Source organism: Gobio gobio (assembly GCF_949357685.1).
Source record: "Gobio gobio genome assembly, chromosome: 4".
NCBI lineage: Eukaryota > Metazoa > Chordata > Actinopteri > Cypriniformes > Gobionidae > Gobio > Gobio gobio.
In genome coordinates this window covers 18,028,620-18,046,232 of record NC_137100.1, presented here as the reverse complement: position 1 = coordinate 18,046,232, position 17,613 = coordinate 18,028,620, and the positions used below count along the sequence as shown (strand labels likewise).

General features: G+C 38.0%; 1 protein-coding gene across 3 annotated transcripts in view; it reads right to left on the bottom strand.

Moving 5' to 3' along the window:
* The window catches only part of arhgef15a (Rho guanine nucleotide exchange factor (GEF) 15), a 30,644-nt gene that overhangs the window by 2,334 nt on the left and 10,697 nt on the right, over window positions 1-17,613 (bottom strand). For 2 of the 3 annotated variants that reach the window (XM_079815650.1, XM_079815652.1), the window contains 7 exons: window positions 13,160-13,312; window positions 12,868-12,997; window positions 12,691-12,765; window positions 11,697-11,789; window positions 10,987-11,141; window positions 2,758-2,925; window positions 2,514-2,593 (listed from right to left, as the gene is read on the bottom strand). In XM_079815650.1, coding sequence (XP_079671776.1) covers window positions 2,514-2,593; window positions 2,758-2,925; window positions 10,987-11,141; window positions 11,697-11,789; window positions 12,691-12,765; window positions 12,868-12,997; window positions 13,160-13,312 — 854 coding nt within the window. The remainder of the gene's footprint in view (window positions 1-2,513; window positions 2,594-2,757; window positions 2,926-10,986; window positions 11,142-11,696; window positions 11,790-12,690; window positions 12,766-12,867; window positions 12,998-13,159; window positions 13,313-17,613) is intronic. The other variant, XM_079815651.1, reaches the window with a different exon arrangement.

The following is a 17,613-nucleotide window of genomic DNA, read 5'->3' as shown; positions in this document are numbered from 1 at the left end:
AAGCATAACTTAAAAACATAAATTAAGTACAACTTAATAGAATTAAATAATTACATGCTAAGAATTATGAAGTCCTGTTATTTCAAATAGAGATGATTTAAAAATAAACTTATTTTATATAGCACATGCTAAAATACAATAAAATCTCAAAGTGCTTAACCAAATAAGTAAAATCCATCATAACAAATAAATTACAACCATAGCCTATTAAAACAATTGAATTGGGGCAAACTGAAATGCGTTAGTAGAAGACAATGTATTTATTGTATTTTTATTGTCATCAGTTTAATGTAGCCTATAAACTAAACCATTTTTAAAACGTGTACATAAGTTTTGTTCTCCGGTTTAACACATCACACAATAAGCACTTCTAACTCCTGCGAGACTTACTCACACACATACATCAATAATCGGCCTATGAATCTCAACAATGGTGACATGATTCATGCCGCAATGCATTCTGGGTGCATCATGCAAAACTCATCCATGGCTCCCATAATGCATTGCGGCATGAAGCGTGTCACCATGGTTGAGATTCATAGGCTGATTCTTGATGTCTGTGTGTGAGTAAATCTCACAGGAGGTCAAAGTACTTAACATACAATATATTTTATAACTTATTCAGCTTTTCTGATTAAAACCGTAGAAAACCGTGCTGGATCTCAAATGCCTCAAAATTTTAAGTTTGAGTTAGAGGGCTGCATTGGGATTGAGTCCCGCCGTAAATCTCGCGGGAGCGGGCGGTTTGAATTTTGCTGCGGGCGGGAATGGGCGGCTAAAAAAAAACACAGCGGGAATCGGCGTGATAGGGAGGTTGCCTAACGACATGATGGAGAAGATGTCAATAGATGATGTAGAAAAGAACCTCAAACGAGGTATTTACAGCACAAAAGCTAAGCAAGGAAAGTCTGACATTTGGAGAAGTTTCTCAATTGTTTTGGTAGGCAAAGTCATGCGGTATAACGTTATATGTATCCACATATTGCGCAGCTGGCAAATACAGATACTTGATCATACCTCACCAAAAACGCTCAGCACTCCCTGCAGGTCAAGTTGACTGTTTGGTGTTTTTGACAAACAATACATAGAAGTTTAGTGAGTGGAAATGGATTGTTTCTAAATGTCCGTTTGCTATTTTGTGTTCATATTAAGTTCTGTTGAAGTTTTCTCAGGTTTCCTTTCAGTCGGTCACGTTCGACGGAATTGGGATCTGTTTTTTGTTTCTCAATCTGGTTTTCTGTTTTGCAAAGCAGTCTATTTTTATGTGCAAAGTTTTTGATAAAAACGAAATTATATTTGTATGTATTTGTCTTTTTTTTTTTTTTAACATGCATGCAGGGAAACGAAACAAACAACCCCATGAATCTCTTTAATAATATCAATACAAATACGTGTTTTTTTTCCCCTGCGGGACGGGAGAAGACACAAAATCAATGCATCTCTATTATTGTGCGGGAATAAATTCTCTGAGTTTTGTGGGTGCGGGCGGGAGTGGACATACATATTGCGGGAGCGGGCGGGAGTGTAACACATACGTTGTGGGAGCGGGCGGTAATGGTCAGAAATTCGGCGGATGCGGGCGGGAGCGGGATGAAGAAAACAGTCCCGTGCAGGGCTCTAGTTTGAGTCACATGTTTTTAAGTAAACAAACTCAACATATTTGACTAACGTGTACTTAAAGCAATGACAACACAAAGCAATAAACATTGAGTTTTGTTAGCATAAAATGGTGTGGTTGTGTACTTATTTTTTAAAGTTCTGTGAAAATTCAATACTTTGTTATAATAACTGAAAATAATTTAGTTGCCTTAACAGAAAACTGTAAGTCATATGAACTGCAATTATTTGAGTTGAGCTAAATGAGCACTTTAATTTAACTTTTATCAAAAGGTACAAGTAGCTGGTAGTCCAACCTTTTAAGTTCTGGAAAATTGTGACTTAAGTTATCCAACTTAAAAAATTTGAGGCAATTGATTGCCTCAATTTTCTTGAGTTCTGGGAACTTATTCGGGTTTACGGTGTATGAGATTCCAAGTCACAGTTCATCACTTAGCACAGCGTTCGTGGCTCTACTTGTCGAGACTGTTTTCCAAGATGGCTCCTATCGGTATACACGTAATGTACTGTCTTTATAAAGTATCTTCTTATTAAACTGTTTGTGCACTTACAAAGTTCTCAATTCTTTGGTTTGCATGTTGGAACCCTCATTATGCTACCGTGTTAGTGTGAGGCTATTTTAAGCCTTGTTAGTGGTATTAACTAGCGATTCAATTTTACTTATTCTATGCCCCATATACTAGCGTTATAAGCTAATCTGTTTTTAGAGATTAAACTCTTTACATTCGATTTTCATGAAACGATGAACGATCTACTCGTAACCATGTGTTAATTACGCCTAGGTTCATTTTTCACTGGAGTTGTCCTTTAATTTTTTACTTTCCATATAAAGAAAATGCTACAGCACTGCGTAATGCTTCCCACAGTGTCTGAGATGTTATACATTTCAAGCTCACCCCAGTCCTCATAAATCTTCTCCTCCCCAGGTGCTTCATTAATCAATGGGAAAGCAGCCATCCACCTATGCATGTCTGACCTGGAGAGGGGATGTTAAAAGCAACGAGGGAGATGTGAATGATTAAAAATGTAAAAACACTGGTTATTTCCAAGATAGAATAGTCATGTCATGTGACAGTAATGTATTCTATTCTGAATAGAACCAGTGGTAAGAATACAACCACGGAGCTACATGCATCTCACTCTGTATTAGCCTTGAGCAGGTGTTCATAGGTACAACCACGATGGTTTTCCAGGAGGGTCAGACAGAAACAATGTTCCAAGTGTGGTCCAAGACTATTTTCTGTAGCCTGCACCTGAACCAGAGACCGGTGAGCATGATCGATCACCACAAAGCGATCTGGACATCCACTGAAAAGAGAGGGAGGCAGAAAAGGGTACCACATGAGGTCAAAGATTCCCTTAATTCATTCACTACACTGAGCAGTGTTGGGAAGCCCCCACATTTGCACATTTCTCCCTCATCAGTCATACCAAATTTAAATCTTGCAGTCTCTACTAAAGAGCTGATGAGTTACAGATTTTTTAAATTGCTAACAAGTCAAGTTAACTTTATTTATATAGCGCTTTTTACAATGCAGATTGTTTCAAATCAGCTTAACAGTGTTAAACCGGAAAATAATTAAACATAATTTGATTCGGCTGTACAGCCACTCTGGAGAAAACGGTGATGTCATCTTTAGATAATATCATTCAATATTGCTATTAAATACTATCGTAATGCCATAAACCAGTCCTACCTATCGCAACATTCCCTATAACAGTCTTATAACAGCCAGCCTGTATGCATATGACGCTGATATTTTAATGAATGAAGAGAAAATGAATAATTTAGTTATAGTGTTATATTGTATGTTGTTTAATGAAAATAAAAATAAAACACTGTTCTTTCTCTCGCTGCCACGTTAGACTTGTATTGTAATGATGTATGACTGCTGTGTGCCTAATGAGGATGATATAATGCTTTTTAATGAATGATGGTATATATATATATATATATATATATATATATATATATATATATATATAATTTTAATTAATTAAATATGTATTAAATTACAATGTAATTGTGTGCGCCCTGCAGCGACTAGTAATTTGCAGCTAACTGATATTCACGCTCCTTTTCCTGCAAGTAAAGCACATTCCACAAACAATGCAGTCCTACTGTACCTTTACTAGCAATATAACACCAAATATAGAACATTTATTCACAAGACCAACGCGCTAATAATCCACAAGAAGCTTATTAACGTAAACTGTAACCGACTCGTGCCATTACACAATGGGCTGAGGTGACTCCAATGGTAAGAGATACAGACCCTCTCATCTCCTTATAACAAGACAATAGGCTATTTCAGGATACATCGGCACTGCATAGACCAATCGACCAACCGTTTTATCAGTTCTGTCTTGTCATTTGTTTATCATCTTGATTATTCACGTGTATCTTGTATTTAACCCTTATTTTTCCAATGATGATCACTAATGCAAATAGCAATAGATGCTATTTACACCAAGTGTTAATAGCAAAGATTTTATTTACACTCAGTGAAAATAACTTATTTTCTTAGCGATAGATTTACTCTAAGTGCAAATAGCTGTAGGTGCTATTTACTAAGTGAAAATAGTGATATATTCTATTTACACCATATAAAAGTAGCAGTTCTTTGCGATATAAATAGTAATTACATGTATTTTATAAATAGTAATTACATGTATTTTATACTTTTTGACAGATGCATACTATTTGCACCTCAGTATTTTTGTACATTAACAGGATGCAATAATAATATAGAATGTAAATGATTATATTTATTTAAATTATTAAATGGATGCCACCTTAAAGGGACAATAATTTAAGCCCTCCCTACACCTACCCCTAACCATACCCAATAAAAGCTATTATTATTATTAAACATTTCGTTAGGCACTCTATTTCCACATTTAGAACATTTTCTTATTTTTTATTTAAAAAAAGTAAATGCATTTCCAATGTGATTTGTGATGAGAAAAGAGAGAAGAGCAAGCTCTGCAAAAGGCGGATTCGAACCTGTGTTGATCGCGTCAAAACAATGATCCATTAACCATTCGCTTTACTGATTGCACCACTGTAGACATTAGTTTGCTAATGATTTTTTTTTCAATCTTGTTTGGCAAAGCCAGGCATTGTTAGGCAGAGCTAATGCGAATAGCACTTGCCAACAAGGCACGCTATTTGCCAGGGGCGTAGCCATCTTTTCAGAAGTGAAGGGGAAGAAATGTCAGGTATAATACCTGTTTTTTTCTGACCTCTGTCTAATTGACAGATTTAATTGATCTCTTGCTTTTAATTCAGTAAGATATCAAATACACTGCTGAACAATAACCACTAATATGTATAATATTTTCCCCTATATTTTATGTCAATTTTATGATTAGTTTATGCACTACAAACACTTGTATATTACGTACCCATGGATTTTATGCAATGTTAAAAAATATCACTGAACAAGGCAGTTTAGAAAAGTTTAAAAATTACAATTCTTCAATGTTTTTGAAAGAAGACTTCTGCTCACCAAGGCTACATTTATTTAATAAAAAATGCAGTTAAAAAGTAATACAGTGAAATATTATGCCAATGTAAAGCAGCTGTTATCTATGTGAAGATATAGTAAAAAGAAAGTAATTTATTCCTGTGATCAAAGCTGAATTTTCAGCATCATTACTCCAGTCTTCAGTGTCACATGGTCCTTCAGAAATCATTCTAATAAGCTGATTTGCTGCTCAAGAAACATTTATGCTTATTATCAATGATGAAAACAGTTGTGCTGCTTCATTTTTGTGGAAACCATGATACTATACAAACTTTTGTGGTAAGATTAAAAAAGAGAGAAATTAATACTTTTATTCATTAAACATGCATTAAATTGATCACAAGTGACATTTATAATATAAAGAAAGATTTATATTTAATAATAAGTGCTTTATTTAATGCAAATAAATGCTGTTCATTTAACTTTCTAATCATCAAAGAATACTATGAAATAAAATGCATCATGGTTTCCACAACATTTTTAAGCAGCACAACTGTTTTCAACATTGATAATAATCATAAATGTTTCTTGAGCAGCAAATCCTCATATTATAATGATTTCTGAAGGATCATGTGACACACCGAAGACTGGTAATGATGCTGAAAATTCAGCTTTGATCACAGGAATAAATTACACGTTTATTATATATTCACATAGTAAACAGCTGTTTTATATAATAAATGCAGCCTTGGTGAGCAGAAGATACTAAACATTAAAAAGGATGTCAGTTAGCACTGCATTATTCATATACTTTACTGTCAATAAATAAATACCTTGAGATGGCTTGAAAAACAGACATGAACCATATATTGTCGAAATCATGTGTTTGTCGTCGCGTTTCATCAGTCATAATTATTTTTATTCAGCTGCTGGTTCAGCGCTGTGAATGCCTTTGGGGCGTGACTACTTCTACAAATCCGTTTTGGACTTTCTGTGAGAGCTTCTTGTATGAATTAGTGTTGTACTAGAGTGTTAGCACTCCATGGTGTTCAGATCGCCTTGTTTTTGGATACAAATAAAATGACAGGTCATGTATATTTTATTTTGTGTCTTTGAATTTAAATCTAGATTTATTCACTTTGGCTTCTACGTAAACAAACTTGCCCGTGTAACAGACGTAGGCCAGTAAGAGCGGTGCGACTAGACGCCGGTTCGAATCCCCCACGGAGCGGGTCGACTTGGACCGGCGAGACTCGGTAAAGTGCGGGGGACGAATGTACGTTTTATTAAAAGTGCGGGGGACCCTTCCGGTTGAACGTCATGTTTCCTGGAAACGGTGTGTAACGGTGTGCAACGGGTTTGAGATTAGGGCTGCTCGATTATGGAAAAAATCATAATCACGATTATTTTGGTCAATATTGAAATCACGATTATGTAACACGATTATTTCACATGACTTTGGGAATGTGTTGTATTTATTAAAAATACACCTTTCAACAATTCAATTGAAATTGTAACATTTGTTGTACTTTTTGAACTATTAAAATAAACAATATAACATATTCAAATCAAAGTATAAAAGTATTCACGTAAAAATGATAACCACAAATAAATAAGATCAACAATATGGTTCGGCTAGATATGCTTTTCAGGTACGTCTAACATTAGTTTTCAGGTACAGAAATGTAACAAATGTAAAATAACATTGCATATTTGAGTGCATAAATTAAAGATTAATCCTATTAAACTTACAAAAGCTATTCAATCCGGATCGGATATGCGTCGTCTTTATCGACTGTATGCATCCAGTGGCGATTTCTTTAAGACTGCAAGGGAAGCTCGGCTTCCCTTATAATGTTACAAAATTAATGGTCAAATATGTACTATTGTATTAACATTTTATTGACTAAAAATGCGTTAGAAAACGTTCATCTCAAAGGCGAGTTCGTTCAGAATCAGTTACATATAGCAGGTCGGCTGACTCGATTTCCTTCTCATACATTCCCGCAGCGTCACAGTGCATTTCCCTATTGAAGCCCAGCGTCCATTGACTTCAATGGGGCTGCTTTGAACGGTTTTTTTTCAGCGCTTCGAAACTAGACGGTCATTGGATAAACGCTGCGATTATGTCCCGCCCACGGACGCTCAGCGTCTCTGGGGGTGAATGGGGAGTGGGCTGGCCCGGACTCCGAGCTTCTGCGTGATGATTGGAGGGTCTGTCGAAAGACTGCATCTCCTTTTGACTGACAGCGATTCTGTACTATAAGGAATCACTGAAGCTATTCGCGCTCAGTCCCATCGCGGATTTCTCAAGTTCAGTCGAAATAAAAACTGCTGCAACCTATTTCTTTGATATTTGCTTGGCGAAATTGCTTGATTTTCATCATACATTTCACACAATTATACACCACATTCCTTGTTTCAGTTTTACAGAGTTTAATATTTTTTTTTTAGATCGTTCATTCATTCCTTCATTCATTCATATAACGTTAGTAGGCTAGGCTAGCGTTGTGGGTGAAACTGCGCACGATGGCAGACGGTGCTAATATTGTCGACCTGATTTTGGCGAAGCCATTTGAAAGTGTTCCTTATGAGGAAAAACTTAGAATTAAACAGCAGGGCAGATCAACACCTAAGATTGATTTAGTGCAAAAGATAGGGGAAAATAACAGGTCTTTTCAGCTCTCCTGGTATAACAAAGTTAGCTGGCTGACTGGAAGTGCTGTGACAAATAAAATGTACTGCTGGCCATGCCTCTTGAGAGGACACTGGTCAAGTCACTTGAAAAGACTCCTAGTTGGTACGACAGGGTCACAGACCATTTTCTTGAAAAGGAACGTAGGGCAGAATTTACTTTTAAATAAATAGACAATTTTATGATGTAGGCCGAAAATGAGCTTCCCCTCTCTGACAGACCAGTAGCCGCCACTGATACAGACTATGTCTGCTAGGATACTCATCAAGTTGGACATGTTGACATACGTTTTGTGTGAGTTTGTCCGTTCAAGAGCAAGACTTGAAAGAGAACTCAATATTTGCGCTGTGAGACGTGTGCGCGCTCTCGGATGAGTGAACAGAGATACATTTTCTCACTGCGCGCGTGGCTTCTCATTCACGTCTTCTGGCGCTAAACCCGGGTGATGACGGTGAAAACGACTGGTCATATTCAAACATATGGCAGCACTCGCATGCATTGAGCAAAGTTTACAAAGAGAGAATTTTTTGAAAAATATGAGGGGGAAAAAGGACGTTTACACGGCACCCCTGCTCTCGTCAATTTTTGTTTCTTTATTAGATTGTCATAGGTCACTCTGTGTTTAATTTTCAAGTGGTTAAACAAATTCGTGGTGTTCTCTTGCGTTGCAGCCACTACTTGTAGAAAATTTTGCACGTAGCATGTTTCTGCTCGTCGTCTGATTCCTCAAAGCCAAACTGTTCCCAGACAACGGAGTTGGTTTTGCCTTTTTTGCTCACCAAACGCTGCTGTAACTGCCCTCCTTCTGCCATCTTTACTCGCGCCGAGTTTTTAAATTCCAGCGGATGATATGCACACGAGTCACGAGACTCACGAACTGAGAGAGATTGTGGCTTCGTGAGGGGCGGATGAGCGCGTGCGCGTTTCATTCAGAACGCAAGACAAAATAAGAGTGTTCTTGCAAAACTGAACATGGCAAAATAATCGTTTTTTCTCGATTGTACTATTTTGGTGATTGTTGGGAGGCAAAATCGAAATCGAAATTCGATTAATTGCACAGCCCTATTTGAGATGCGTTTTTTCTCGTTTGGTGGGTGTGTCAAATATGTCAGTCCAATCAGCAGCAACATGTATATAAACCACGCGGTATTAAAGAGACAGCTCACACAATGGGTCCAAGTAATGTTTACAAATGTGTCCGCTGCAGCTCGGTATACACAACAATTGAAGATATTAGAAGACATGATTGTCGTAAGAGTTTTATATATATATATATATATATATATATATATATATATATATATATATATATATATATATATATATATATATATATATATATATATATATATATATATATATATATATATATATATATATATATATATATATACATACATAAGGCAAGTTTATTTATATACCAAATTTCATATATGGTAATTGCTTGACATAAAGTGAGAAATACAAGCTATTACAAAAGTAAGAACTAGAAATAAAATGATTTAAATTAGAATTGATTACGAGGAGATAAAAAAGTTAAATAAATGTGATTGTGGTGTTGTCATTTATTCTGAATGGCAAGGGAAGTGATTGCATGTATTTTGCAGTATTAGGCTAAACACGTATTTATATCGATTTCATCAGGCTCCGAAAATTCCTCGAAAAGAACACAAAGAATGGCCTTCTCGGCTGCCATAGTTACAACTCTTGTGTCAACAGAACAGGGTGTTCAACGCAGCACCGTTTCCGTTTAAAAAACGTTTTGCAACGTTTTGTAGGGGCTGAACGCAGCCCAGGTTCACCACTGTTCCACAGACCAGGCCTCACATTCTCATTGGTTCTTGTTTCATCCGTTCTGTCCTGTTATTGGTTTATTGTCTTGATTCACAGGTGTATCTTTTTAGTCATTAGTCTTTGTGTTTATATATAGCCTTCATTTTTCAATTGTGCCTTGTCTTGTCTTTGTTTCCTGTAACCTCTGTTGGTGAGTTTCTTGTTTCTTAGTCAAGTCTTTGTTTGTTTTGTATTTGTTTGTTTTGTTAAATAAAACTGCACATGGTTTCAGTTTATTTGCCTGTTACAACTGTAGCAGGCTAAGCCACAAGGTATTTTGCCGGTGTGTTACCATGGCTGACGTGTCACAGGGGAAAATACATTCAGCTTTGGGTACAGGAGTGCAAGTTAAATTTTGCTGCATTTAGAACAGAGGTGTCAAACTTAGGGCCACAGCCCTGCAGAGTTTAACTTCAACCTTAATTAAATGCACCTGATTCGTCCAGAAAGAAAAATTTTCCAATTTATGTTGTTTACTACCACATGGCCTGCCAGGAGCAGGATTGGACACACTGGGGTTCTCAACTCTGGCTTTCCTGCAGAGTTTAGCTCCAAGCTTGATCAAACTCACCTGCCAGCTTACAAGTAATGCTGAAGACCATGATTAGCTTGTTCAGGTGTGTTTGAATAGGGTTGGAGAAGGAAAGTGGACTTTGAGTGCCAGAGTTGAGAACCCCTGCTCTAGATAGTTATGCCATAGTAAGATTAGATAGGAGTAAGAGTATACTAGTATGTGGTTCTGAATTCAGCAAGTGTTAGCCTATTCAATTCCGTATTCATAACCCATTAGACTGGGTAAACCCAGCCTGATCTGCCGGCGATTTGATTTTGCCCTGCAACTCAGTCTGGAAACCTGTACATTCATTTCCCCTGTTTCTGTTACACTTTTGCGGGAACCAATCACAGACTGGCTTATCCACCTGGCGCGCTATTGGCGGGTTTAACACGATGACGGATAGAGAAGCGATGGATTGACGCTCGTTGATCACGCCTCTTGTGGTCTGATTGGTTGAAGGACTATCCAATTGCGTATAGAGTCCTTTAATTTATGCTTATCACACCTCTTGTGCAGTAGAAAATACAGAGCAGACTCCTCAGACCAATGTTCAATCTTAAATTGAGCTTGGTCTGGTGATAGCCAGACGAAAAACCCATAGCAACACAGCTGAAAGTATTCCTAATATGTTGGGTCTTTTATTGAAAGTAGTCTACTTTTACCTGGTTGAGATATGGCTTCTCAAGCACCTGTAGTTATGTGCGAAAGGGGTATTTGAAAAATATGCTATTTTTTGTAATTTCGCTAGGTGCCAGTAGTGTTGCAGAGACATACTTCACCTTCAAGGTTAATCTCAATAACTATCTGCCTCTAACCTTTTTTTAATGGTGAGAATGAGAAGGTCGTTGAAGAGGAACATGTATACCGGAGTACATTTGTTGCGAAGGCTGAATAGGGACCCTCTTTTGCTTAGCTCTTGAAGTTCCCCCTGTTTTTCTAAACAGCGGTTTTTAGAAACGATTGGAATTGCCTGTAGAAATAAACACATTAATTATTGTATAACGTATCATTTGAATCCTGCAAAGAAATATAATAATGTTGGCATATTGAAATAATACATGTTGTCCTTTGTATATAGTAAAAGAAAATTGAATATTTCAGAAATTTCTAGCTGTAGTTTGATTAAATGCATAGTTCAACTTCACCCAAGAATGAACATTCTGCCAAAGTATTTTGGACAGAACAAGGATTAGAACAGGTTTTTTAATGGTTCTTTGATGCAGCTTAAGTTTAGCAAAGAACCTTTCTCTAATCAGTTTATTTTCTTGGTCTCTTGAGTTGCTAAATGGCTCCTTGAAAGTTTTTTAAATATTGATGTTACGTTATGTTTTTTAGATATTTATATTTAACGTATTATTACTTCTCTAATGTATTATTACTACCTCTGTCAATGGAATAAATCCCTCCTTGGTTCTGTAAAGAGTATGTAGATGCATTCTAAAGAAAAAAATATTCTGTGGCATAGTGCTGTAAAAACCTTTGTTGAAAACTCTATTTTTAAAGGGGCAGTAGTGAATTTACTGACCTTGAGTTTGTCGAACTCCAATTTGTTAGAGATGTGTATGAGCTCCTCCATTTGTTTCATCTGCCCTACCTGTGTGTTTGCCTGCGCGATAAGCTACAAACAAGAAGGTTGAGAGAGATCAAAGCTGGACATTAACAAATAGAACAAATGCATATGGAGAGATTTAACAGTTAAGAATCATTTTTGGTGGTTTAGATTTTGTTAGTTGCCCATTTTACAGAGGTTTTACCACAGAGAAATCATTAGGCATGTGACGCTGTTATGAAATCAGAATTATGACATCAATGTTCAGTACCTAATCACAGTCTTCCATCAAGAAAAATGTTCCATTAGCCGCTCAGTAGACTGTTTATGATGCTAAGAAAAGTAGCATTTTAATGAATTATATTGATAATGAGGTCAATGACATAATGGTCATTTTTGTCCAGATCTATAAATTTATTCTAAATTACATTAAAAAAATTATAATTTAATTCACACATACAATGTATAAACCTCTTCTATGATGTGCATGTTCTTAATTTCACATAAGTAAAAGTATTAGAAGCATTGGAATTGATTGTTGTTTGTATGTAGCTGTGGCGAGCAGCGAGGCTGAGGGACCGTGAGAACGGGACGAGGCCGCGGTCATTAGTGATGATGATCGCCAGCTGCGTGCCGTCGGCCTCGTGGGAGTGACGGGAGTATAAAGGAGGAGCGACGACAGTGAAGGACGAGAGGGGACCAGGCCTGGACTTTAAGTTGTATTTTGTTTACGTTTTGTTTATGTATGTGTGCGGCAGTCGTCCGTGAGGGGCTGCCGCTTTTATTTTCACTTTGTTTGTTCATTTATTTGATTAAAGTTTATTGTTGAATGTTCGCCGGTTCCCGCCTCCTCCTTCCCACACAAACTAACCTTACTACAGTAGCCAACAGTAAAATGTTTTACTGCTGCTATGATATCAGCACTCGGCTAATCAAACTCAAGGATCAATGTTGATTTTATCCATTTTACCTCAGACACTGAAGTCAGGGCCTTGGAAGCAGTTTCCTCCTCTTTAGTGCCCTTTGCAGTCCTCTTCTGGATATTCTACAAAAGGTTGAAATTAATCCAAGCACTATTGTCTGATCATTTCACATTTACAAATGAGAGGAATGGGTATTTTTGAGAACATTAGCTGTTATTTCTCACCTGTATAAGGATTTTGATGCGTGTGATTCGTTGGAAGGGCAGAAGCATAAAGGATGTGAAAGGCAGACGTTTGCAGAGTGGAGATAACTCCAGCCGCCTCATCACAACTGAAAAATCCCTGTTATTCTCCCTGCCAGAACATGCATACAAACACATTTAATTATCACTTAAAGTATTTTGCATTTAAAAGCTTTCATTGTTGTGAAGCTTTCAAAACTAAGCTGAAAATTTAGGATTAAAATTATTATTTTGTGTGTTTCTCAATGGATTTAGGTATGTATAAAAGTCTCACATCAGTCTGCTGTAGGTCTTTTCTTGGTACTGCTGATTGCGGACATAATCAATGAAGATTGAGAAATAGTTCTGTGAGTGCTCATAAATTATGTCACACACGTCAGATATCACCACACTCTCATCGACTCGTTTCAGCAGATCGCCAATAAACCTAAGAAGAAGAGATATGTTCATTCCTGTGGCCATAGTTCTTGGGTTCAAAAATGATAACTGCATAATTTACTCTTTTAAAAGCCATTCCAAATTCATATTACTATGACATCCCTTATGTAAAAGTAAGGGATGTGACAAGTGTGCTAATAATAATAGTAGGCGTATACTTTTTTAAAAAACAAAAAGTAGACTGAAAGTATACTTTATTTTTAATGTACTTCTCAGAAGTATACTGAATTAACTGATAAACTGTAGTTTAATAATAAATAGACTGTAACATAACATAAACTGTAAGTATATGTTCACTTAAAGAAAACTTACAAGTATACTTGCAGTATAAAACTACTATTAGTTTTACTACTAGTAGTTTACTGAGAAGGTGTACTTTCATAAACTAAAAAAATTGCTACTAGTATAGTAAAAAACTACTAGTATACTTAAGTTACCTTGTAGTACAGATACGGTACAACTGAGAAATGTTCTGTAGTTGTGAACTGGTTGTGCACAGTTTAATACTGTTACACTTATAGTTCACTTAAACCTCCTCTTTAGCGTTTATCCCATGTGTTGTAGCAGGGTCCGCTTTTTTGGATGGCTGGCGCCATTTGATGCGATCGTCGACTTGATCAGGGTGCAAACCATAAGCTTTAAGTTGTTGTGCAGCATGTCGAGCCAGTGCTACTTTGGTCGTCCCTTCGGTCATTTTCCGCTGACTTCCAGCTGGAAGCCCATTTTGGCAAGCTTTGTATGGTCAACGTGCAGGATATGGCCATACCACCAAAGTCGGACTTCACATTCTGTCGCTTGTCAGATATTGAGGCAAAACCATACCTTTGCCGCATGTCTTCATTACAGACGTGGTCGAAGCGTGTGATTTTAGCGAAGCCAGAGATCCCATTGCAGCCATTGCCATTGCAGCCTGAGTGTAGGCCTGTGGCGAAAGAAGTAGAACGCCACGTTCTACTTCTTTCGCCACAGGCCTACACTCAGCGCCATAAAGAGCAACAGGACTAATGCCGGTACGGAGATCTTTGACTTTAGTCGTCACAGGTCTTCCTATTGCATGTGAAACTGGTCGTTGTGCGGCACTTCAGCCAGTGATGACTTGTGCAGTGACTTCATGGTTCAGACTTCCATCGACTGCGATTATTGAGCCAAGACACTTGAATGTCTTGGTTCTTGTTAGGTCGGTGCTATCAATCTTGATCATACCTTGCTTGTTCGGGTCTCTCATCATGTACTCTGTCTTTTTAACATTGAGGAGTAGGCCGAATATTGCCAGTCGATTGCTCCGTGCCTCGACATTCTGCTTGTAGTGGACCACACATTCCAGGGCCCAGTTTATGGCCGGGCCCCTCTCTGCCCATAACAGTGGACAAAGGTTTGCTACATTTTGATTGGATCTTGGTGGACTAACACAAACAAACTGTCCAACGCCATCAGATAAAGATGCTAGGGCAACAGCCAGACACCTCTTGGAGGGTAAGAAGAAGACCTCTGGTACCAAGCCCAGGAACGGACAGGACTTGGACTAATTGGTCCACATGCAGTTTCTGCCCTTCACCCTAGAATTTAACCCCTAATTTCCTGGTCTGTGACTGCCAAAAAAATTCATCAGGACCTCAGCAGTAGTGGGTGAAACAAAGAAAGACCACAATGATCCATCCGAATCCATTCATAACTATGTTTGGAAACCTTAAGACTGATGTAAAATACACACATCCATTTCATACTCATTCAGAGAAATAAGTATTCTTAGTGACAGCTATTTGTAATGCATCATCTTACACAGATTCAGCTGTTAATGAAGAAATGAATGAACAGTTCAATATTTTTCCATCATGTTTGGTGTCTATTTGTTTAGAATATTGCCAAGGGTATTCTGATGGTGGTTTGGAAAGTGAGAAATGCATTGGTAAACTTTAAAGACTTCTAACTGTGTACAGTATGCAAATGAGTTCCACAGGGGAAAGAAGGGTGGACCACACTGTGTGCCCCCTCTGATGCCAGCAGCCTATCGCAACACTGGAATGGAAAAATGCCAAATTGCAATCTCCTTCTCGTTCGAAAGGGATAAAGGTACCCCTTTCAACAGATACTCCTTGTTCTGAGTCTGTCCTGCAAGGATGAGACTGAAACAGATCACCAAGTTCTGAGTCTCCCCTTTAGAGAGACAAACAGTTCACCAAGTTCTGAGTCTGTCCACCAAGGATGAAACAGATACACCGTAACATTCTGAGCCTCTGGTTCATCCAGAAAGACAACAAAAGATCCAAGTATCTGAGTCTACAGCTTGTGAGGCAGCAACAGATACGACCACATTCTGTGAGGAAAGAGACATTAACAAACACTTCGTTCAGAGTTTTAACGACTACAGCACGTCCCGAGTCTCCATGCCAGAGAGACAAAAGCGGATTGACCAAGTCATGAGTGTCTGGTCCAGAGAATAACGCAACTCTTCCATAGCCACACTCAACTTAATCACATGTATTTTATGCATCTTATGCACTTTATTCCTTTATCGTTCATTGTATTAATTTAGTAGTTGTTAGTTATTCTTGTTTATCTGTTGTTAAACAAAAACAACAGTTGGTAAAAGACCTTGACTGGTGTCCCAAACTAAGAGAAGGGGAAGGTGGTCATCTGATGTACTCATAACCACACCTTAAGTGACGTGTGATCCAAAAATCACAACGTCTGTGGTGATGTGAGTACCAATCACTACCTTACTTGGCGTCCTTGGATGGACGGAAGTAAAATCACTACATGCTTGGGACTGGCTTTCTCTTTTTTAGCAGCAAGCATAACGTCATCCGCATAGAGAAGTGTACATGGCGCTGCCTGCTGTAGGTCTGCTTTACCCAGCTTCATTTTCTTCACTGCTTCAGCAACTTCGTCGGCCGTGACCGGCGAACTTAGTCGGTGGATATTGGGAACTCCTCAGTCGAAGTAGTCCCACCAGCCTTTGACGGCCTTCTTGCGGTCAGTGATCAGTTTCCTGTTTTCGTCATTGACACCGAAGAATTTCTTGATATCCTCAATTTGACAATGGCTCAACTTCATGAGGAGATAGATGTCACGTTCGCCTTTGGGCGTGTTGAGCTTCTTGTAGAGCACATCATAGCGAGCAGCTTTTGCAGTAGCTACGGCTTTCTTTGCGCTCCTTCGGGAATCGTGATGCTTCTGCCAGTTATCCCAGATCTTGTCAGCATGAAAAGCGTGGTAGAGGCTTTTCTTCTCGCAGACTTTCACCTTGACTTCGTCTGCCCACAGCCATACTTCCTTGGCCACCGCCGTCCTGGCTTAGTCATGCCAAGTTCTGTGAGGTCTGCTTCGCCAATTGTTTGTTTGGCTTTCCTCCATGTTTCTTCAACTGTCATGTTTGGCGGCAGATGGATGCATGCAATGACTTTGACCTCTTTTTCTTTAAACCTCCACTATTTAATGCAAGCTGGTCCATTTTATTACGTCTCATATGGGATGGCCTTGACGTTGAGCAGGGTCTACAAATCACATCTTCTAATTAGGATAAAGTCAATTTGTTACTTTTTTTTGCCGCTGTAGTAGGTGATGAGATGGGATAGCCACTTGCAGAACCACATGTTTGTGATGATGAGGTCATGGGCATTGTACATTTAGTTTAACTGCATTAAAAGCAAGTCAAAGAGGGCAAGGTTTCAACTAAATTTTGCATATTCATTGTATGCACTTACATTATGTTCTTGCTCCGTCCATGCAATAAATGCACGTTCTTAAATGAGTGAGGTTTTCTAGCTTATTTCAACAGCTCAGGTAATTGCAATGAGGGCCGTAGCTAGGGTATCAGGGGCCCTGGTGCAGGTTGTTGCGTTGTTAGCATGCAAATATTTCTGCCCGTTATCGCTAGTGTAATTGTCAGTCTCTGCCTTTCTGAGTGTATAACATGCCACACCGTTACAAAATATTGTAATTTTCTGGTGTTATATTTTTTTTTATTGGTTTGGAGCATTCTACAGCCCTTTTTCAAACATATCAACACACCCTGCCTCAGATTGTTTTTAAATCAATGCACAATTAATACAAATTTAAAAAAAAAAGATTAACACTATCTGTGCCTAAATTCTGATTGGGTGGACAAGGCAGACTTTTGGGTGGGCTCATCCATGCCTAGATCCATATAATTTTAGAAGACTTGGAATATAGTGCATGAGGTGTGTGGAATAATTTTATTTTATATTTTGAGTTCATTAATAACAGTACTTTCATTATGCATTCATTATTCATTTAAAGATTGCTTTTCAAAGATTGAGTGAACAACGT